This window comes from Macaca mulatta, chromosome 5, assembly GCF_049350105.2.
Source record: "Macaca mulatta isolate MMU2019108-1 chromosome 5, T2T-MMU8v2.0, whole genome shotgun sequence".
Lineage (NCBI taxonomy): Eukaryota > Metazoa > Chordata > Mammalia > Primates > Cercopithecidae > Macaca > Macaca mulatta.
Window position 1 is genome coordinate 68,084,214 of NC_133410.1, and position 25,770 is coordinate 68,109,983.

A 25,770-nucleotide genomic window follows, 5' to 3' on the forward strand; every position below is an offset into this window, starting at 1 on the left:
CTTCCCAAATTCTTACCTAAATTGAGTTTAGATTCTATATTCACTGCACAACAAAAGTGTTTATATTATGGAAGTCATTTTTAAGTTATATACAGAACTATGTCAAAAACAAATACCCTACAGTGTTTTTAATGAACTAAGAAGAATCTGCTTCAGTACTCAAAAATTTTATTTTGTTCTGGTTGGCATACTTAATAACCTCTGTATGTAATGATTTGCATTAGTGGGTGTTTTGCATAGATCACTATGCTACATCTCTCTTTGAATTAGCTTTACTAAACACCACATTATATCATTATATTTAGAAGCATCACGTTAAGTACCTTTAGAATCATAAACGTGTTTAAATCCCAAATCCTCTATTTATGAGCTGTTGGTACTTAAATCATAGAGGCACTAAATATATTTACAAATGTATTTATATATGTAATATATACAATTTATTAATTTATGTGCAAAATTTATTTATCTACTTCGAATAAAAATAAGATACAATCTACTCTAGGCGGCTATGACAGCAGTGGTAGAGAGTGATAACTGATGAACTAATGGCAATGAAAAAATGAAAAAGGATTAATAGATTGAAACAGGATTAAATAAATAAATAAGTAAATAAATAAATAAATAAACTAGTCAGGTATAGCGTTGCCCACCTATATTCCAGGGTACTTGGGAAGCTGAAGCGGGAAGACCTCCTGAGCCCAGGATTTCAAGGCTGCAGTAAGCCAAGACTGCACCACTGCACTCCAGACTGGGTGACAGAGTAAGACTCCATATCAAAAAACAAAACAAAACCAAAAACATAAACAAAAACAAAAACAAAACAGAACAGCAAAAAGGAACTCAACAAAGAAGTCTAAAGCTAGTTAGATGATTTTCAACAAAGGTTTCAAACATATTCTGACCTTTTTCCGTTAAATAACTATAGACTTTCTCTATAAAGTATTGTTAATCAACCTTGTTTCCAATATTTTTAATAGATTTTATTGGATCGCAGATTGCTCTTACCTATTTCACTTCTATATCTATGGCAAGTTTCTACATTTGCAAACATTATATTATAGCAGTCAATTATATGTAGCCGTTACTTCAAAAAGCGTATTAAAATGATATTGATTGCACTGCTTAGCAATTTTCACTTGCCCCAGTTCCTCCTTGAATTTAGAAGAATTGGTTATTTTTTGTATCATTTTTGCTCATAAAATATGTAGTTAATCATTAAACTTGAGCTAGAATCAGACTTGTAATATAATGTCATAAAGGTTTTTTTCAAGTTTACTCAATTCTGTTTTTTTAAATAAAATTTCATCTACAAGTAAACTGACATTTGTCAGTTTTATCCATAAATTTTCAGAAAGTAATATTCTATTATGTTTTTAATGATGATGTTACATCTTCACTACGTGTCAGAAATATCTTACATCACTTTCCTGTTTCATTGACTTCCTGATGGATTGGATCTTTTTTTTTTTATTGGACACATACCACATGCTTGTTCTTTTTCTAGCTATAGAGGAAACAAAGATAAATGAGGCCACTCTCTGTGCTCAGGAGTTGTATAATCTGAAATGCAGGTATATAGATTTTCAGAGGAACGATCTTACTTTCTATATCTGTGATATATAATACTTTCTCCAAACAATTTATTTTTAATATTCCTAGTTGTATGGTCACTGGCCAGGACACATGGAATTGTTGATTACAATAGCCCAACTCACTAGTGCTTGGCACGCAGTAGTTTTTCAGTAATATTAGGGAAAAAAGGAAAGGAGAGAGGACGAGAAGAGTTGCCAACAGCACTTTTCCTTTCAGTGGAGAGACCTATTAAAAGCCCATGAGATGGAGAGAGAGATGTCTTGAGTTTTGAGGAAAGGAATGTGCTGAGACAAAAAGGAAGAGACTTATATATGAGTCCTTCAGATCTCTCCTGTGTTACTCCACATGAATGTTTTATGTTACTTTTTACAAGTTATTATTTATTAATCATGACGTATCAAAGTTTGTGAAATCTATACATACATAATTTTAAATATATATAAACTAGAGGATATTTATGGCTGTCTGTATCATAATATTTGCTTCAAAGTGTTTACATGTGTATTCCTGAATAGTAGAAAAAATTGAATTTGCATTGAGCATGCAGGATATTTCTCAAAATCCACAGTTCATCTGAATAGTGTGCAGAATATGAATATGGTGCAGCATGCAGAGAGCAATCATTATGTGTGTACTGTTAATCATTGTGAGGATTTATCTTGGCTTATTTTCAGAAGACAATTTTCCAGTTTCACCAGTATAGAAGTATGTAGAGATATTTCTTATATATTTGAATGCTGTCATATCAATGTATCACGGTAGATCAAAAATAGTTGTAAAACTTTGTTTTAAGTAATACAACTAAGAGTTGATACAATTTCATGTCACAGAATGTGCAATAAAAAGTTGCTTAATTTTTTTTCAGAGACAGTTGTTTCTCCTACTGCTTTTTATAATCAGCTTTGCAAAGCACTAAGGAAACAGCAAAAATTAAGACATTTATATACTCAAAGAAGAAATTAGATAATCTGAATAATCTTTAAAATAATTTTATGTGAGATGACATTAAACGTAACACTCTATTTAGAGCTATTCTTTCATTATTTTATGGAATAATACTCAAGAATACAATCTCCGAAGAAAGACTGCTAAGGTCTGCCAATTCCTGGTGGACTGAACTTGGATAATTAACTTCTGTGCATCAAAAAGGGACGATAATAGTTTCTACTTCCTAATGATGTTAGGAAGATTGAATGAGCTAATGTATGTAAAGTGCTTAAACTATAAACTGACACATCATGTTTCTTATAAATGTAACATATTATGTACTCTTATGGTACAGCAATTACAATAGCCTCTTTCTCTATGTATACATACGTATATTTGTTCATTCACTTAGCCGATAATGGTTAAACAATTCTCAAAGTAAAATTTGGACTTAGTTCTTTCTAATAACTGAAATTTATTCAAAATACATCTTGGGCACTTTGCAGCCAGTTATTATTTACATTTCATTTACTTTTTAAAATAAATAGAAATCTAGACTACTGTTCCAGTGGAACAAAAAATGTGGGTTTTATGCCATTTAAACTTATGATGATAGATATATAATGATATGTTTTGTCAGCATTAGAAATTTCTCTACGTGATCTGTTGGAGTGAAACATGGCCTTACATGTGACTTCAGCAGCAGATATTTCCCACAACTGAAGAATGTGTGGTTTGATTCACTAACATTAGTCCCATGGCTTAAAAATTAAATATCTGGTAACATTACTAGTGTGGAGCAGAATGCTGTGATTTGGCTTTTTTTCTGGACTTTAAAAGGTTGACCAGCTGCAATCATTAATCCTGTATTTTTTCTAGTTCCAGCCTGTCATGTTGCTGTTAGAAATGATGCTATTTAAAGATATTGTGATTGGGATGTTTATGAGAGCTGCTGATAAACACTACTCAGGTCTCCCAGTCATTCTGTAGCCAGAAAGTTTATTTTTTTGTGTCTACTGGCATAATTTCAGATACTGAAGAAATCATGTCAGATGGTCTCAGCGAGAATATATTTAGGCAGAGAACATGTGGTGGTCCTGAATTTTAATAGTATAATAGAAATTCAATCCGTTTCTTTAAACAATTGATAGATAAATAATTTATTATCACAATTCCTAGTGAATTAAATGATTCCTGTTGTTCATTTGGCTATACAAGACAAAGATCAATGAGAAGTGAGAAAGGAAAATGAGTAGGTTCTCTACATTTATGATGTGTTTGTTTTGCTTTTAAAAATGCTTGGTGAGATTGGTTTAAATTGTGAAAATTTTGAAATAATTAGCAATTGAATTAGAGTTTGCACTTTACAGCCTTGTTACCATTAATGACTTAATCTGTGGTTACCAAAACCCTATTTAATACGTATTTATAAGAGGAGACTAAGTTTTTATTGTTAAATATAAGCTATAAAAAGTTGTTTCTGAGCTAATTATGACTTAATTTCCTGTAAAACAAACTTCAATATTCCATAATGGAAGTTTAATACCAATAAAACATTATTGAAAATTGCATATGGGACTATATTATCTTGAATATAGTATAACTGAGTAATAGTGAGTTGATCAAAGTTTTCCAAATACACCATGCTATCTGCTAGATATAGCCTCATTTTATTCTAATACAATACTGTAAAAATTATTTAAATTCTGTTTCTCATACAATGGGGATTGTGGTTATTAAGATCAAATAATCATTGACACTTAAGTCTCTGTGTATTAAGAATTCTATTATAGGGTAATAACAAGTAATGAATGGAAAACAAATTCTATGATAATTTATTTTGTGTGAGATTAATTTTGCTATTCAGAAGGAGGCATATTGTCATTATACACCTTGTTGCATTTAATATTTGTTTTTGTAATTTGCAGTGTTATTTTAGAGAACACTGACTATGAATGCCAGTGATGTAGTTTTCTATTTTTATTGTTGTCATTTTCTTTTCAAATTAACATCAATGTGAATGTGACTTCAAAACAATATTTAAAGAATATGCTTTGAACTATAAAGTATAATCACATCAGAAATTATTTCTTAGCAATTAAGTTATTTTCATTTCCTGCTGGAAGCAACTAATTTTTAATATTTTCTGATTTTCAAGTATTTGAAAAAAACAAACTCTACTGAATGGTACATTTTAGTTTATAAATTCTTTTTATTAAAATAGATATCCTTTCTCTAGAACTACTGTCATTTAAGGCCAGGTTTTGGTAAAATGGTCGTTTCAAAACTTCACTGAGGTCATATATCAAAAGATCCAGTTGCAGGCTTTTAAGATGGAGTGATTGTAGGTTTTTGTCTGAGTGAGCAGATTGAATTTTTATTTGAGAAAGAAACCTTTAAAATACCTTCTTTCTTTAGTACAGAAAATGGTTGGTACTAAGTGTGTTGAGAATGCACTGTTAGTTTCTTTTCCTGGTCCAATAGTATCAAATGACAACACAGTAAGAAGGATATACTAAGTATGTAAGTATATAAAATTTATATTGTGTATTATAAAAATATAAAGTGTATAATATTACACATTTGTGAGTATATCTGTCTTATTTTTTGTTAATAATTTTGAATAAGTTTATAATTCAATAACTGCAATTCTCATTTACTTTAGGAAATCTAGTTACTCATTTCCTTACATTCAAATGCTAATATGTATCCCAAAACAAAGATAGTAAAGTAATCACTATATGTAGCTTTATTAAACCAGCTGCAAAAGATGTACATGATTTCTCTTAGAGATGTTTGTATGTGTATGTGGTGTGTATATATGTATATATAAAATAAAATATGGATTTATCTACATCTGCATTTCATTTAAAAATATATACATACATATATATGTAGTCTGTGGGAGGCAGTTAATTTAAATTGTCACATGATCATATACATAGTAAGGATAAATACTGAAAGACAGTGTTATACTGGAATTCAGTATAGACAGTATTATACTATTATTCAGATAAATACTGAAAGACAGACATAAAAATAAAAGATGCATTCACTATGCTAATGCCAATACTATTTCATCTTAGAAAATATAAACTAAAGATAAATTCATTGGCTGTAGGTTTTGTAATTTTCCATGTTTCTCTGGAAATACTATAACTATCGCTTAGGTTTTTAGATTAGCTAGGGCTTGTATTCCTATTTTTCCCTCTTCCCTTTTCCACCTTTGTGAAGAAGTGAAAGAATGGAAAATCTTATGAAGAGAGTCATAAGACACATAGATTTAAAACCATACTTCATCTTTCATCATTTCAAAAGTCTGTTCTTTACTGAAAGAATACATTTTATCTTAAAAATACACTCAAGTCAGGTGCAGTGACTCACGCCTGTAATCCCAGCACTTTGGGTGGCCGAGGTGGGTGGATCATGAGGTCAGGAGTCGAGACCAGCCTGGCCAAGATGATGAAACCCCATCTCTACTAAAAATACAAAAATTAGCCGGCACAGTGGCGGGCACCTGTAACCCCAGCTACTCGGGAGGCTGAGGCAGGAGAATCGCTTGAACCCGGGAGGCAGAGATTGCAGTGAGCGGAGATCTCACCACTGTACTCTAGCCTGGGAGACATAGCAAGACTTCATGTGAAAAAAAAAAAAAGAATACATTCAAGTTTTATAATTATTAAACATACATATACATATAATTGCCTACATAAATATGAAGTTATGTGTGGGTATATGTATATATATATTCTTTGACTTTTTTTTCCAGTAGCTCTTATTTTATACAAATAGTTAGGGGTGGTAGTCACTTGACTTCTAATTCTTTATTTATTCTTTGCTCCAGAAGTCTCTAGATTTCCTTGAAATTCTTTAATAATATTGTTTATTCATTTTACTATTCCTTGTCGTATTTATATGTCAGATACATATTCAATATATACTAGATTCAAATATAGTTCTGCCTATACTGTGCTGTGCCAAAAACAAATAAAAAATGTATTGCTTTGAAGACATTTATACTGAAATTAAGCAATTAAGTAACTGGATGACAGGTGGTGAGAGCCACTCTTGGAGCAGGAGGTTACAGATAAGTAAAGTGAGGAGACTAGAATGATCCATGTGATAATTGATTCAACTTAACAACTATAAAGTAGGACCATGTGCTATATATTCTTTATTAGCTTTAAATCCCAGAAAAATAAGTTATGCATATTAGAAATATTAAATGCCATTCTATGTTCCAGGAATTTTAAAGGCACATGAGATATATAAATAAATAAGACAGTAAAAGTATTTCCCATCATAGAGGCTATATTCCTGTAGAATATAAGACAATTCACAAGTAAAGAAATAAGCATATAATTTCAAGCAGTGCCATTATAAAGAAAAATAAGAAATTAATTTTCTTATTTTAATGGATGGTCAATCCGTCAGGAAGTGAATTCTGGAAATATGACATTTTTTAAAGACCTAAATAAAGTGAAGAGCAATTTAGATGAAGATAAGGAAGGACATTCTAAACTAAATGCAAGTGTAAAGGGTCTGAGGCAGGACGAATTTAGAGTGCTCAAGAAACATGTAGAAGGTCATATCCGTGAAAGGGAACAAGAGATAGTGGGGTTGATGACTAGAAATTTAGGCAGAGGATAGAGCATGTGTGACCTAGTAATCCATAAGGCAGGGCTTATGTGACGTGACCAAATTATAACATGAACAATAACACACTGGCTCTTCTTAGAAAAACTCCCTGAAGTTCAGGAAGGTATAAAGAAGTAATCCAATTAGGAGAAAAATCATGGTGTCTTCAACGAGGGTGGATGCAGTTGTATATTTTACGAAGTTGTCAGAAAAGTCTTCTAAGGACTAAGCAAACAACAGTGAACCAGACATAAGATTTTTCTAATTTTATAGATTATCAGCAGACTAAACCAAATTATGCATGAATGAGAAAACAAATCAAATTACCAAGAAATACCTAATGGTCAGGAAAATACCAAATATAAGCAGAAATAATCCTCAGAGAAAGGCAAAGTTGCTAACAAAGATTAGGATAACAGGCAATAATGAGCCACAGATTCAAGACAGCAGCAGTTCAGTAAACCTCAATACTGATCCAACTTCCAGCCTCAGCTTTCCAAGTTTAATTTTTTATAAAAGAAGCATTAATAATAATTCTTTTTAAAATAGTAATAATAATAATTTTTAAAAAGAAGAATTAATCCTAGTATGGTTTGCCTTAATTATTTCCTGAAATTTACTGACAAAATGATTCCACCAGAGTCTTTACTGAATATACAGAATCCTTCGTCTCACTTTGACCTACGGAGTCAGAATTTTCTGGAGAGAAGCCTAATACTCTGTGTTGTTTTGGAATACTGTAGTGGCCTAGACCTGCTTCGTTAATAAGAAGTACTTTAATATGATAAAGTGTGCATAGCAGTGAGAAGTAGGGGCTTCCAGCTGTCAGATACTGACAGTTCATTTGGCCAAATTTTAATCTATAGAAACAAATGTAAAACACGTGTATTTTTAAATCTTGTGTTTAAATGAACTAATGCATTACTGATGTGTAGGGACTTCTGGTGGAAAGTTTAAAAATTGTCATCTGATGAAGTTTTTAACCCATTCATGGACTGTCATAGACTGAAAAGATTTCAATATTGTTTTATTTACCTCTCTCTAGTCTTTAAGACTTAATATGGGTATATACATCAAATACATAGAGTTTTATTTATTTATTGTTTTAAATACAAGTAACCAATACTTGATTCTATTTGTAATTTACTGCCTACACAAAAAGTATTGGCTATAGGGATGCATGAATGGTATTTTCTTATTCCATTTGACACAAATGAGGTTCATGTTTTCATCATGTTCACTTTGTTTTAAAGAATAAGGAAGACATTGTTCTATACTAAGTGTAACTATCGATGTTTTAATCAGCATTTGAAAGCGTGGCATTTTAATTAATAAAATGAATAAAATCAATCAAATTTACTCATAACCTTTTATTAATGTAGAGTCATGACAGCCTTGGATGCAGAAAACAAAGCATCTTATCTGTGTAAGCACTTTGCCTTTGGATCTCATCAAACATTTAAAGCAGTGCCAAGTTCAGTGAAGAAGCTACAAATAATTTTGACTGATAAAGGATGAAACAGTTAAAGAATTGTGGAAAGTTCATCATTGAAATCTTCTTAAACAATTTTCTAATATTTTACAACTGATATTATTACAAATAGTATTTATTTGGCACCCACCCTGTACCTGACATTGTACCTGAAGAATAAGATGTCAACCTTAAAAAATATGAATTTATATTATTGTTCCTATTATAAAGATTGAAAGTACATTTATAAAAGTTAACTAACAGAATTACATAGAAATGGCTGGCTGCCAAAATACTTGAAGTCAATTCTATCAGACTTCAAGCTATCTGTGCCATGGCAGGCCTTTCCATCTTGGAACGCTGTGCCTTAAACTAGATTTCTATATCTGAAAAGTAAGGAAGATATATTGTTTTATACAACCAATGGCAGGATTTTGTATATCACTGTTTGTGTCATTGGGATATTAGAGGTTTCTACATTATATCATTATCGATAAGTCAAACAGACACAGATGAACAATTCAGTACATACTAGACATAGGTGCTGGAACTGAATAATCAAGTTCAGTTGGATGGCTGATGGTGGGACCCGCCATTAGAGTGGGAGTTTACAGATAAGTAAGGTGTGGAAGCTAGAATTATTTATGTAATAATTATTAGAGTTGGCAACATCAGTATATATGTGTCTTTAGGTTAATATAGATATAGGTAGTTATGTATAGGAATATGTATAGATATACACAAGTTAATATACACATTTATGTCCTTGTCCTTTCAGTAAGAGGGCTTAAAAGCAATGGCATCTCAGTGGCAAGAAACACACTCAACACCCATTTCTTGGTTTCTAATGCCTTTTCTAATAAAGGAAACCAGTGCTCCTTACAGAAATGAATGACTCTAGGACTGGAGCAGTGAATAAGCAAGATGAGCATAGAGTATCTGGTCTTTTAGTCCCAGAAGGTAAGAAAATATTGTAGAAATAACAAACAGACAAATCCATAATGATAGGGGTATATCAAAGAGACATAGGAGCTCTGAAAGAGCTTCCAATGGCCAAAGCATTAGCAAATTCAGTAATAAAATAAAGTATACAATTATATACAAAGGAGTAAAAATATCCATGTCATACTGATGCAAATAATTACATAAATTTAAAAATGAAGAAAAATAGACAAATTTCTCCTGCAGAAGAATTTCTAATGATTTAAGTAGATATTCCACTATCAAGAAAGTGAATCATAAATTCCCACTCCTTTAATGTGGGCTGCAAATAGTGACTTTCTTCCAAAAAGTACAATATTGAATGCTGGGGAGAAAACAATGTTATAGTGGAGAAACAGTAAACACTACGTCACTCAGGAAATCAAGGTTAACATAATGGCGATGATACGTTGGTAGTGTGTACCCTCAATATAATGTAATAGGATTGGCAATTTACTTTCGTGGTCATCCCCCAAAAACCCCATAACCCTGTTTTAATCATGAAAAAATATTAATCCCAACTGAGAGACAGTTTACAAAATACCTGACCAGTGTGCTCTAAAAGTGTCAAGGTAATCAAATCAAGGAAACTTTGAAAAACTGCTATAACAAAGAGGAGCCTAAGAAAACATGATGACTAAATTAATATGGTTTGCTGGATGGAATCCCAGGACAGAAAAAGGACATTAATTAAAGACTATGGGAATCTGAATAAACTGTGGACTTTAATTAATAATAATCTATCAGTATTGGTTCATTAATTGTGACAGATATAATGTATTAATATGGTATGTTTCTAATAGGCGACACTAAATGTAAGTTATGTGGAAACTCTGTTATCTTATTTTTCTATAAAAATTTCTATATAAATTTAAAACTTTAAAAATTTGAAACAGACAAAACAATTAGCTCATAATGGGAACTGTAGTAGCCTAAAGAATCTCCATCTTGCATATCATACTAGTATACAAAGTTAGCTCTAACACAGACGCTACAATATGGGAAGAATTTGGAATATTTCCACATATCTGAAAGCTACAACTCAGAAGTTTTAGAAATTATTTTGTACCCTTCACAGCTTGATTTCTTTGGTATTTTTTTTCTATCCTTATACAGGGACAGTGATAGTTTTATGATTTGACATCACCCATAAAAATTTTACAAGCATAAATGCTCTAAGTCATCATTCTCATTTGATACCAGACTTAAAAGGTTGAGCAGGCAGAGAATGAGCAAAAGGTATCAGCGAGGGAGACAAATAAGATAAATTGAGCATGCTCCTTGATGATGACAAACCTGGTTACAGTTATTTTAATGTGCATGATACTTGCAGTGGTGTAGGATTGCTGCCATTCACAATTTGTGCATCATCATTATGTCCCCAGGAGCTGTCATCAGCTTTACCCAGAAGATGCAAAGATGCTCTTGTCACAAAGAAAATTATCCCTGACCTACTCTGAGCTCAGAAATGGTCTTCTCCCCTCATTCTAAACCAGTATTTTAAAGCACATTCTTAGCCACTGAACTACACTGGCATTTGTTAACTTAAGTGTTTGAAAGTGAAATAGTTTATGCTTTACTTTGATGAATGCAAGTAAATAACAAAGTATTGCACTTTAGGCTGATTGTGTCTGTGTTGGTATTTATTTGTTGTCTTTACCCACAAATGATTATTTTATTGAAGAACTGATTAAGTTTTAAAATTAAGTGCACATTTCAAACTAATATTATCCTATGATGAGATAAATTCAGGTTTGAATGATATTTAATTATATATGTATTTGCCATTCATTCATCCATCCATCAATTCAATCAACAAATATTCATTAAATTTCTATATGCTAAACAATTTTCTCATCTTGGAAATGTAGCAGTGAACTAAACTAAACCAATTCCTGCCTTCATGGAGCATATTATTAAACAATTTATGAATAGCAAGGTGGTAATACCATCAATTCATTAAGTAAAAACTGACAGCTATCTACGAGAAATAATTAAATATAAAAAAATGATTTCACTATAGTAAAGTGAGTGAAGAACTCTGAAGACTTAGTCTTTCTTTGGGTTTTTTACTGTTGTGTTATGCAATACATATGTAGTGATACTGGGAAATTGAGTTTAATTCATGATTCAAGATAATTCATACAGATATTCACTATTGAACAAAATATATTCAAAAATTCACTGTCTTCCTTAATTGTCTGTTGTTTCTATTTCAGTAGTGTTAGCACTTTTCAATAAACACTACAGTGAACTGGGGAGCCCATATCTTACTCTTTTATGTTGCCATGTCTTTTAGACATGTTATCTATACAAATGTCAGCAGATTGATAAAAAGAATTTTGACTCAAATATTCAGATGTTTTTCAAACTCAAAATATCCAGACATATTCAAAAGAACAGATATATAAGTCCTATTTTCATTAGACAAGTAGTGGTTTCATAGACAGTATATCAAATTGTGATGATCACCAGAAGTGATTATGATTCTAAGGAAATATTTGAGAAAAATGAAAATTAAAAAAAGTTTATTTTATTTGCTATTATTTTAAAGTGTACCATATCTTTGGTGGCATGTTTCTTAAGGAACCTGCCCATGTTTAATATATACATTTATTAATGATTTTAGGATTCATGTAATTTCAAAAGTAATAAATTATAAAAGAGAGTTTGTGTTGTACAAATGCGGTAATATAATCATGTATCTATTAGCATAATGGGATATGTCATACAGAGCTCATACATTTTAGAAATGTAGAAGATATGTAAAATAATCAGGAGTATCTTTATTCTATAAAATATAAAATAAAATAATTTATGTTTCGAAACTACTTAGAAAAAATATGGACTACAGCTTTATCATGAAAAAATCCTGAGGATATTTAGCTGATTTATATTTGTAAAAAATCTTCACAATCTTTAAACATTATATAGAGAAACTAAAATTTAATTGGGGTTTTTTTTTATAGTGCTACATTCTCAAAATGCAATATATGTAATACACATAACAGGCTTACTTTTAGGGCCTCATTAATCACACTGCTCCTTATTTAAACTATTTTGCAGCTCCATCTCCAGTTACCAATGTGAAAAAAGGGAAGATTGCAAAAAACAGCATCTCTTTGTCTTGGCAAGAGCCAGATCGCCCCAATGGAATCATCCTGGAGTATGAAATCAAGTATTTTGAAAAGGTAAGACTAACAGAATAAAAAAAATGTCTTCAGTTTCTTTTTTTTTTTTTTTTCCCTTTAGCAACTGCAATTATCCAATTTGTAGAAGAGTATGTTGCAATTTTATGTATAAATCAATGACAATTGATTCTGCAGTCATAATTATGGATGCTAGAAGTGTACAGGGAGCTCTCTATTCATGTTCTGCTGCTGCCAAATAGTTTACACAGCTTAGATACTGCCATATAGTCTAATATTAGCTTAACTGAGTTGAACAGCATTAAAAGATGAAGTCATAGGACATTTGAAAGTGTTACAAAGACTTAAGCTATAGATTTTCAGTAGTGACTGCAGTGTGCTAACAGAGAAATCATATGTGCTTATGGCTAGTAACTCAACATAACACCTATACTATTAAGGTAATATGAAAAAGATAAGACACATATATCACATACAGTTTTTAGATTCTTAGCAAACATTTGGCACTGTAGTATAAAATTTATGTTTAAATTTCAGGTTAAAAAATAAAAACATATGTGCATCACATTCCCCATATAAACTTGATTTCCTCTTGTTCTATGAGTCTCTTAGAGATACTTTTAAACATTTTGCCATAATAGCTATTGAGGTCAGGTCTCAAGGTTGTAATAAACTCTTTTCCTCTTTTCTGAATTCACAAGCAAGTGAGTTATCGATGAAAGAGTCATACAGATGGAAGCTGAAAAAGCTTGTAATTTCTAAAACTGGGCTGGAATATGTGGCTTACATATGTAGCCACCATGAGTCTTCCTGCTACTTCTGCCTCTTCATCTGTGATTTTTCTACTGGCTGGATCTGAATGTCATACACACCTTAGGACAACCTGAGTTCTTAAAGAGGAGATAAAGATAGATGGGAACCCAAACCAGCCTCTGAGAACTGGGTTGGAGACCCTGACCCAGAAATGTTGGTCCTATGGATGTAGGGATAGAAATGAACATGTAAAAAATGCAGGCATGAATATCCCAAAAAAGAAGAGAAGGACTGAGCCACACGACTTACTCAATGGCTTTTCCAGACTCACAGACATCACTCCTTTTTTCTGGAAGAGTAAAAGATATGGTAGGAAGTACAAAATCTTACTTTACAATACCTAAGAACTTGCCCAAGCTAGGGCATTGGAAAAGAGAGGGAGAATAAATGGTTCTCCTCACCATATATATATATGCATAGATAAAAGAGTTTAGGGCCGGGCGCGGTGGCTCACACCTGTAATTCCAGCACTTTGGAAGGCTGAGGTGGGTGGGTTGCCTGAGGTCAGTAGTTCGAGATCAGCCTGCCAAACATAGTGAAACCTCGCCTATACTAAAAATACAAAAAAAAAAAATCAGCTGGGTGTGGTGGTGGGCACCTGTAATCCCAGCTATTCGGGAGGCTGAGGGCAGAAGAATCGCTTGAACCCAGGAAGCGGAAGTTGCAGTGAGCCGAGATCGCACCATTGCACTCCAGTCTGGGCAACAAGAGCAAAACTCAGTCTCAAAGGGGGGAAAAAAAAAAGAGTTTAGGTAAGTGTATTGAATATTAATTTGTCACAGTATAGAAAATTTAAAAATAAATTTTCTTCTTTCATTCATTGATTCAACAATTGCCTGTGTAAAAATACAACAAAGGATAAAACAATGGGGAGTGATGGAGAAAGGCCATCTACATATTTACAGGTTTTTGTTGTTTCTACAATGTTCATGTATTGATTATACCAGTAGATAAATAAATGATCAACCATTTTTGAAATAGTCATCTTTCTAGGAATGACTTACTGGTAGTATTATATACAACTATCAGATCATTAGGAAACATAAATGATGACACATATTTCAAAAATAGGTTATCAAATACATTATTCACCAAGAATGCTCTTAGAGAATACCTCTGAGACAAAATTATGTTGGGATATGGTTAACATTGTTTAATGTCAACAAAACTGTAGTTAATCAAGTGGAATATAGTGACATTAAAATTTCTCACTGATTACTGTTCTCGTGAGATTAGTAGTAAAAAACAGCATTGCAAATTCCAGAGGTCTACAATTTAAACATAGGCTATGTCAAAAAACAATTTGTAAAATTAAGGTTTATATTTCTTATTCAAGTTTTTGTAACCTTTGTTACTTTATATTGATGCAAAGCCATGTAGAGTTATATAAATATATATTAACACATGCTGAATTCTGTTGTGAACATTGTTTCTCAATTTTCATTGTGATTAAAGTTGATTTCAAAAGAAGATAAAATGCAAAATAGAATTCAAAAACTGTATATTTGACTATCTTAGATGCAATAAGGGTTAACAGCAGGGAGACTAAAAGTTTAACAAGTACTTACATTTTCTTTTATCTCTGAATCAACTAGCTCGATTAATGACTGGCTTTCTTTTTTGTTCTTGAGGAAAGCATCCTATTTTTTTCCCCTTATGAATAACCTTTGATTGTTTTCATGACCACTTCCCAGCATATGCATTACTTTCATTATATGTGTAATATTCAATATTAATGAGAATTTATCTTTTCTTAAAAAGTTGCTGCTTCTGTTAGAACAAAGTTATTCAACAAGTGGTAATGAGGAGTTTCTATTAAATATTTCTTCTACTGAGTTTTATCCATATTGTGATATTATTTTCTTTATAGTTCAATTTCTTTTTGAGTTACATTTATTTCAGTATGATTTGGTCTTATATTTAATAATTCAAATTTAATGCTTCAGTATTCCATTATATGATCTGTATAACTCAAATAAAGAAAAAAATGACTTGGGAAAAAGGTTTCTAAACATATTTCCAATAAATTAATAATAAGTTGCTTGTTTACATTAATTAAAAGCAGCAAAATCTTTATATGATATATTGGTGGAAGTGATTATTTTGGTCAGTGTTTTCCTTTTTAAAATAAAGGTATTAATTCCTGGACCATTGTGCATGAGCCAAACATTTGAGCATATCTATATTATACCTATAAAGTTTTTATAAGACTTTCATTTATAAAAAATGGATTATGAGCTTTTATACCATGTATTGAGGTAGGGATCCTGATAGGTTTTCAGAGCTGATTTTGAGCTTTCAGAATAACATCACCATTTTATTGGATGGCTTTTGGCCAGACACAGGTGGCAGAGCTTTCCAGGGCACATGCATTTGCCAGCTGGCATTTCTGCCTCTGATTGCCCTGCTCTAATAGAGGTCATTGGGCTTCTCTGCTCCCGTGTGAGGATGGGCTCATTGCCATCTCTTAATTAAAGGCAGAGGCAAAGGGAAGCTGCCCCTTGGCAGGGTGTTTGCCAGCTGGCTCCTTCTGCTGAAGCCCTCCCCTCACTGCATGTGAACAGTGTTTGCTAAGCAGCTGGGGAATGTAGCTCATTTGCTCAGCTGGGGCACGAAGGCAGCAAAAGGCACTGCCCTGACCAAGGACTTGGCAGCCAGGCAATTGTGGGTGTCGACAATCTTTACATAAAGTTTGTGATATGTAGAAAATTACAATATGAGAGAGATTTAAAAGAATGAAACAGAATTAAATTTTGGAAGACACTTACACGATTCACAATGTGTATTCATTGGTTTTGATCCACTAGATACATGCTTTGCTAAATTCTCTTCAATAACTTATGTATGGCTAACTCAGAGAGACAATGTACAATTAAACTCTAGCTAAGGAACAACTGAGACATACATAACGTTAATTGTTAAATCAAACAGAATGTTGTGCAATTGATATTAGATCATGCATTATTTCAAGGAGCAGCAGTCCAGTTTCCTGGTAAATTTTTCCTTTTTGGCAAAAAGTATCAATTTCTAATATTTTTATAAAATGTATTCATTGTACCTTCAATAGTTAGAGTTTACAACTATGGAAGCTTTTAAAAGTTGTTTTGTTTTTTACTTATCAATGGGACAACTTACCATCATGCTATAGAGTTAAGAGTAATCCATTCTACGTAGAACCTATTTTGTAGCGATTGTGCTTGGTGGTATATGTATTATTTTTATCTCTGTCTCCTTCCAATGTTCTTGGTAAATAATTTTATCTCCATTTTAAGGAAGAAAAAAACTGAGGTAAAGAGTTGTTTACACACATTTTCTCATCTACTTAATAATATGGCTGGAAATCTAATGCTGTCATTGATGCCTTCTTCTAATGTTTTATATTATAAATGTTAATCCTTTATGTAAAAATGATAATTACGTAAAGTCTATCAGAATTGTATACTTAAATTTTGACTAGATTTTTTCTTTAAATTAAATTTTCTTTAAACAAATATCAGCAAACAGACATTTAACTTACTTAGTGAGAGTTACTGCTACAATTGTAGCCAAACTGGAAAGCAGAATATTATTGAGAAATATTCCTTTTAAATAATATGGGAAAATAATATTTTTCAATAATATGGAGAAATAATAAATGATATTATCAGGTTTATTCCATCAAGAACCTGTGCATTCTCAGAAAAATTGGTAACTATCATAGTTTATAGAAACTGTTTACAGTTGTTAAAAGGAACACATTAAGAAATTGTTTGCTTTTTACTGCTATGATCCTACCATACAGAAGGAGTAATAGAGTGGATAATAGAAGAGCAATACATGTTTGTCAATGAAGAAATTTACTGGTATTATTAGGTAACATTTTATAAGACTTAATTACCTTTGCTCAACTTTAATAAAATTTCCTAAATACATTAAAGTTTAGATAATTAAATTAATCTGCAGTTTAAAAAATTAAAGATCAATCATTTGCCTATGATGATCAGAAAGTGTGCTATTGGGTTTATAAATTACACCATACCTATTTAGAGATAATTTTGGACCTACTTAACTCTAAGATAATTTTGTATGTTTAAACATATTACAAGAGGAATGATAAATTGCTTTAAAAGAAAAATGTTATATAGATTGTATATTTTAGATAGTATTAGTGGTAGTCAACTTTGACATGTCATATTAGAAAGAGTTACAAATATTTAAAATAATTATGAAAATTAAAACATCTATTACAGTTTATTAACTGCTTTCACATACATTACCTGTTTCATTTTTACAACATCTCTGTGAGGAAACCCAGGCAAGTCTCTACTCCAATTTTACTGATAAGGAAACTGAATATAAAAGCAAAAATGTCCCTGCTATATTTCAGCCTGTGATTTCAGTATCCATGGTAAAGTTGGTGTGGTAACTTCAGAGAGATAATGAGGAGTTATGGATGGTTAGTCTAAACTTTTGTTAGCATCAAAATAGAAACAGTTCCTCTTTGTTTCAGTTCCCAAAATTATCTTTCCAGTAATTATTTTTCCTGCTCCATCTCCATTAACTACTACCTAGCTCCTCCAAATGAGGACATTTTCAAAAATAAATAAAAATGCTTTGCTTATCTGCATTTTTCTTTAATGCTTTCTATCTAGGCTTAGAGAATTGAAATTAAATTTCACCAGTGAAGTACTAATTTCTTACCTTAAGACCTAAGTACAATTATAAATTGAATTCACTAATGAGTTAAAGCATAAGTCTTACTTCACAGAATGGGACATATTGTTAACTTTCTATATGAATAGGCAGTATGTTAGATATGCTCCAATTAACTATATTGGAGGAAAAAAGTATACAAATAACAATACTAAAATAGAGTCTGTAAAATAATCAATCTCCTACAACATTATGTTTTCAAAATTTTAGAAATGTATTACTGGCAAAGACAAGTATTCTGGATAGGTGGACACAATGTCACCCACCACCCTGAGTTCTAGAAAAGACTTTAATATTCTATGTCAATAGCACACCTAGGATGTGTAGGATTTTTTTCTAAAGTATTATATTTGTACTAATAGAGTCCATTGGTTTCTGATTCATTCTCTGATCTATGGTTCTAAATTTTGTTGTCATTATTAATTTATATGCTGCCTTTTTTACTGTATGTGCATGCGCATCCCAAGGACCAAGAGACCAGCTACACAATTATCAAATCCAAAGAGACAACTATTACTGCAGAGGGCTTGAAACCAGCTTCAGTTTATGTCTTCCAAATTCGAGCACGTACAGCAGCAGGCTATGGTGTCTTCAGTCGAAGATTTGAGTTTGAAACCACCCCAGTGTGTAAGTCATTTTAATTACTGTCAACTCATGTCTCAGTAATGGTTACCAGAAAAGAGTCAGTGGATCAATACCCTCCCTGGGCACTCTGTCAGTCTCACTCTCCCTCTCTCTCTCCCAGGCATGACCCCTTCAGGTAGGAAGCATCTGTCATGCTATTATGGTAGGTCGGCAGGTTAACACGTTGGTCCCTGCTCCTCATTGCATTCAGTCTTCTGGGAGATGGTACTTCAGGAGATACTTTAAAAATGTTTAAACTTGCTTTTAAAGACTTTCTTTCCACTGCTGCCATACTTTATTGAATTATTGCCATTTACTTTTTTAGTTGTTTTATTGAACTAGGCTACTAGGCTTAGTCTTTCTTTGAAAATTCCACAGGGAGTTTTCTTTAGCATTGAGATTGGCAAGAAAATGGTGCTCTCAGGAACCAATCTGATCTCATAAAAAGTATTAAATCTCTGGCACTGTCTTTAACGGGAGAATCTGGGAATATTTTTTGGAACAGCCTTTTTGAATCACTTTTTTCCCCATAAAATAGCGTAAAATATTTTCCTTTAATTTCAAAAAAATATTTATGTTACTTACTTGTCCTAAACACATTGAAAGAATTTAAGATAGTAATAGACGCTGTTAAAACTTTTTGTGAAGAAATACACAGTACTGTGAAATGTCAGAAGTGTATATGTGTGTCAGTGTGTATGTGTATTTGCTTTAAGCCGAGTTACATAAAAATTAGTAATTTTAAAATAAATAAATTGCATATTTCCTTTTTACAAAAATCAACAAAATGATAATTTAGTTATGAATTTACTTTGTAAGAATCAGAAGAGCTATTAAATTAAAATGTGAATAAAACTATATTATACATCCCCTTTGAAAATCAAGATCTTTTTTTTTAAAGTATATTTAACTGATTTATTTAAAAATAATTTTTATTCTGTAAAAATAACTTTCTAAGTGTTGTTTCACTGAATTTTATACAGAAAAGGGTGCCATTGTAAAAAATTATAAATTTGTTTTCTACACAAAGGAAAATCTGTGAGTGAAGTTTAATTGAAGCTACTGAAATTTGAACTTCTAATGCTATTCAGAAAATTTTCTTTTCTTACTACATTGAATAGGAACATGTGATATTAGTCTGAAAATTCTCATAATATTAGCAATGGATTATTTAATCCTGCCCCTTTAAACTAAAAGGGATTTAGGAAAAAAAGGCATGCTGTATAAGCTAGCCATCTTAACAAGACTTGATTCTGTTTCGGTATAATTAGTAATAAATATTGCTTATGTGGTCTACCAACTCTGGGAACAAAGCCATAAATGAAATCTCAAACTATGCTTGAGTGCTTTGATAACTATACAAATGAAAAATCCCATTAAAAAAAAAAAAAAAAACGGTAAATTCTACTCAGTTCTAGGATGTTGGCACATTGAGCAACTGGTTTTTCTTCAGGCTTTTCAATATTCTATCATTTACATATGTATTAAGTAGTAGCTGCCAAGCACACAAAAACTCAATCAGATGACTTAGAGGACTAATATTTAATCATTTCCTGTGTATACTTTTACAAAGGTTTACCTGAAGTAAGCTACTTTTAACATTTTCTATATAATTTCTAGAGAAAAAGAAATATCACCCACTAATTTTTTTTATTGCCGAAGTAGATTATAGAATTATTTTTAATAGCAAATGAAAATACTTCGATATCATACTGCCTCGTAGCTATGAGAGTAAAATCTTTTTTTTTACTCGTATGTGTACATGTATGTACAAGCTTTTTACAGAATGAATTTATTATTTGTAGAGAGTATATTAGATATTAATTCCTTTTTGATCTTTATGTATAATATTTTCTGAATATAACTCAACAACAAGAATATATTGAACACCTATAACATATTAGGCTTTGCTAGGCCCTGAAGAAATCAACGTGAGTACACATAGAAACTTCTCTCCAGACAAAACGAATATACTGTGTTCAATTCTAAAATATAGAATATTTGTTTCAAAAAGCATTTTAGAGTAATAGTTTTGCTTATTTATTTATTTGTATTGAGAAAGTCTCACTCCATTGCCCAGACTGGAGTGTAGTGGAGCGATCTTGGCTCACCACAACTTCCACCTCCTGAGTTCAAATGATCCTCCTGACTCAGCCTCCCAAGTAGCTGGGATCACAGGCGTGAACCACCATGCCTGATTAATTTTGCATTTTTAGTAGAGATGAGGTTTCTCCATGTTGGTCAGACTGATCTCAAACTCCTGACCTTAGGTGATCTGCCCACCTTGGTCTCCAAAGTGCTGGGATTACAGGCGTCAGTCACCACTCTCGGCCTAATTTTGCTTATTATTTTAAAATTGATTTTATTCAATTTCTAGCCATCAAAGGGTTTCTTTTTAGCTCAAAGATGCTATAAATGACTCAAATAATTCTAAGGAATAATACCTTCTTTCTCAAGGCCTATTGTCTAATAAAGAATCAGAGAAGATACGCAATGACAATTAAAATAATACTTTTTTTCAGAACATTTATTTTTGTAGTATTTTCTGAAATCCACATTCATTATTTCACTGGGCAATTATTTACTTTATATCATAATTTCAGTCTTAATTTACATTTATTATTTCCCCAATAAGGTCTTCAAGTACTTTGATGCAGTAATTACGGTAAACATACAATAAACATATTTGTGTTTTTCCTCGTTAAGCTTTCAGTGATTTTTATTTGGTAAGTGATAGTTAAAGAGTTCTGACTTTAATGAGCCATCTGTACTAAGAAAAAGCTACTTTATCAGTCAGGTATGTAATAGGAAGTTATTTTAAAATTTCCGTGAGTATATTTTTTAAAAAGAATTTTCCAATTGCCTGTTCAATTCATAATGATGATACAAATAATGAAAAGTTGACACTTTTTTATGATTTGTGTTTTTATAGAATTTATTTACTAATTTATATTACATTTCAGTCATTTGTTAACAAAAAGTTAAAATGTTATGAGCGCTTTTATTTTTCATTGACATTGTCTTGTAAGTCAAAAGATAACTCTAAAGAGAAATGCAAATAGTAGTACAAACAGGAACGCAAAACAATTTTTTTAGAAAAGCTATTTAATATGAAGATTTGGGTAGAAAATCTCCAATTATTCTTCCTCTGCCAAGTTTAGTTTATGTCTTATAACTGTTAACTTCTTCATTTTAATTTTGTTATGCATAAAAATAATATATTTAAAATTGATTTTTTACCCTACCCCCATTCTCAACAGCAGTGACTATATATATGTGTGTATATATATATATATATATATATATATATATATATATATATATCAACAAAGAAACTTAGCGTGAGTAAACCCATTCAGCCAAACTCATTAGACCCTTTCCTGGTTTATTTTAACATAATTTATCTTGAAGCTTTCAGACTGTAACTGAATCTATCTTAACATCTACATGCCCACGATTCATCAATCACATTTGTGATTCTTTTAATTTTTAAAAATGGATCACTTCCTTTTATCCAGCTATACCTGTTTGTCTCAAATCTGTGCAGCCTAAATGAGGAAATAATGGTATTGTGTTTTTTATTAAAAGTTGTACTGAGGTAATTGTGGATTTGCATGCAATTTTAACAGCAATACAGACCACTCTTATACACTTTACTTAGTTTTCCCCATGGTAATATTTTGCAGAACCATAGTATAATATCACAACCAGAACACTGATATTGATGCAATCAATCCACAGATTTAATCCTATTCTTTTGTATTCCTCTTTAAATGTGTATGTGGACATGTATCTGTGTTAGATTCTATGCCATTTGGTCACTTGTACAAGTTTGTGTATCTACCACCAACCTCAAGTTACCAAACAATCCCAATACTGTAAAGATCCCTTGTGTTTCTTTTTTTATAACCACACCCACTACCTTTAAGAAGAAATGTTGTGGGCCGGGCGCGGTGGCTCAAGCCTGTAATCCCAGCACTTTGGGAGGCCAAGACAGGCGGATCACGAGGTCAGGAGATCGAGACCATCCTGGCTAACATGGTGAAACCCCGTCTCTACTAAAATATACAAAAAAAAAAAAAAAAAAAAAAAAAAAAAAAAAAACTAGCCGGGCGAGGTGGCGGGTGCCTGTAGTCCCAGCTACTCGGGAGGCTGAGGCAGGAGAATGGTGTGAACCCGGGAGGCGGAGCTTGCAGTGAGCTGAGATCCGGCCACTGCACTCCAACCTGGGCGACAGAGCAAGACTCCGTCTCAAAAAAAAAACAAATGTTGTGGCATCACTAAGCCCTGGAAACCATTCATCTGCCATTCATGCATGACGTTTTCACATTTCAAAAATGTTTCATAAATAGAAACATGCAGTATGTGCCTTTTAATTTGGAATTGGCTTTTTTTCACTTAGCATAATTTCCTGCAGATTCATCCAGATTGGGTGTGTATCAAGTTTCTTTATTTTTATTACTGAATAATAATCCTTAATATGTATGTACCACAATTTGTTTAACCTCCATTAATTTGTTGAAGGATATCAGGGCTGATTACAGTTTTTGCTATCACAAATAAAGATACTGTAAACATTTGTATACAGATTTTTGTGTCATGTAGGTTTTTATTTCCCTAGGATGAATTTCCAAAAGTACAACACTGGATTGTACAGTAATTGTATATCTAATTTTGTAAGAAACTGCCAACATGTTTTCCAAAATGGCTGTATCATTTTCCATTTCCACCAGCAATGGGTGATTGATCTGGTCTCTTTATATCCTTGTCAGCATTTGGAATTGTCATTATTTATTTACTTATTTGTTAGTCATTTTGAATAAGTGGGTAGTGATATCTCACTATTTTGAAAATCACTGTTAGTTAATTATGTTCAACATCCTTTCATGTGCCTATTTGCCTACCATATTGTTTTTAATGTTTCCACTAATTCCTATGTACTTATATTACTTATTAAAAATTATGCCCTTGATTAAGTTACCCTGATTAAGAAAGTTTATAGATACCTATTGCTGTGAGAGAAAGTTCCCAAATTCTCAGTCTGACCTGTAGACTTATAATCTGGCTCTTACAATTATTTTAACCTTCAATGATGAACTCTTCACATATATAGCTGAGGCAATAAAGTCTAGAGAATATCCACGTAATATTTGTATACAACCAGGAGTGTGGGAAGCAAGGTGAGGTAAAAAATGTGACTTCTCAGTATATGCTGCCTTAGAATTTCCAGGCATGATGCAAATGTGTAATGATTTTTTTTAAAGAAACATTATTATTTACAAAGAATATTAATTTTTATAATTGGTGATCTTTCTCCATAGTGTGTTATATTGCTTCAACATTTTCTTTTAAGTCTTCCCATGATATTTCCCAGCTATTTTGCCAAAACGACATCATTAATAAACTAATTTTTAGTAAACATAAGAAAATGAGAGACATGCATAACTAAAGGTATATATCTTAAGGATTAAAATTTTAACAGTATGTTAACATGATTACCATATCTCCTACTTGACCTAAATATTTTTGTCTCACTCCTAAACAAATCAACAAGCATGAATGCATTGACGATAACCTGTAAATTGTTTATTTTCATCTGAATTAATATAATTAATGATATCATTAATGCCCTCAGGACAAACGAAAGAATAAACAATTTAAAAATCTTGATGAATCATTTCTTATTAGAAATTGCTCACAAATTAATTATTGCATGTGAAACAGTGAATAGTTAAAACCTGAGTTTATGGTGGGTGAATTGCTTGAGCTCAGAAGTTTCAGACTAGCCTGGGCTAAATGGTGAAACCCCTTCTCAACAACAACAACAACAACAAAATACAAACATTAGCTGTACGTGGTGGCGCACGCTTGTAGTCCCAACTACTCGAAGGCTGAGATTGGAGGGTGACATGAACCCTGATGGCAGAGGTTGCAGTGAGCCCAGATCGTGCCACTGTACTCCAGCCTGGATGACAGAGTGAGACCCTGTCTACACACACACACATGCACACAAGAAAATTTAAAACCCATCAAGGACCTTAGAAAATATTGCAAATTTAAAATAATAATAAAACTATATAAATAAATTAAACTAAAATAATCCTAAACAAAAATATATTCTGTAAATTCTTCCTCACAAAATGGTCTCTAATTGCTTTTTATACAAAAATGATCTGATTTCAGAGGACGTTAGATAAATACAGAGAATATTAATGTTTGTGATTTGATGTTACTTATAAACTATATTCATAAAATGTATCAACTTAGCATATTAATCTTTTGAATGCCATTAGTAATTATTTTAATGCAATATATTTTTCTATAAAGATCTGTGCATCAGATCTTTGTTGGTCCTGGAAATTACTCAAAATGAAGAATTTGACACTACCAAAATTTTATACTTCTTCTCAAATTTAATACTGTGGCCAGTGTGAAGTTACTCTGTTTTTACCCTTATTTCTGAGTAATTGTGCACTCTTCCTCCAAAACTATATCTGTGAGAGTTCCCAAACTGGCACATTAAGAGTGGGAATAATTGTTAGACTCAGATTAGAAGGGCTTTTGAAAACTAGACTTAGCATTTGACAATTTTCTTCCAAAGGTAGTAGGACTTTCTAAAGTTTTTGATCAGAGACACATAAAAATGATATTTTTGATATTTAATATAAGTACATAGAAGGCAGAGAGAACAGTTAAAATGCTATGAACAATATTCCACCATTTTGATTATACAGATTTGAATCAAATAGGTTAATGTTGGATGAAAATAAGTGATGTATGGGGAGAAACATCAAAGAAACACAAAAGTATTTGATAATGAATGAACAAGCAGAAGTTAAGAAGGATTTAGTAATAGTTCAAAGAAACCAGAAAGAGATC

The 25,770-nt window shown here is 31.8% G+C and overlaps 1 protein-coding gene across 2 annotated transcripts in view; it reads left to right on the plus strand.

Moving 5' to 3' along the window:
- EPHA5 (EPH receptor A5) overlaps positions 1-25,770 on the plus strand; it is a 353,853-nt gene that overhangs the window by 237,571 nt on the left and 90,512 nt on the right. For both annotated transcript variants that reach the window (XM_001109851.5, XM_028848550.2), the window contains exons 6-7: positions 12,680-12,804; positions 18,735-18,894. In XM_001109851.5, the coding sequence (XP_001109851.5) occupies positions 12,680-12,804; positions 18,735-18,894 (285 nt within the window). The remainder of the gene's footprint in view (positions 1-12,679; positions 12,805-18,734; positions 18,895-25,770) is intronic.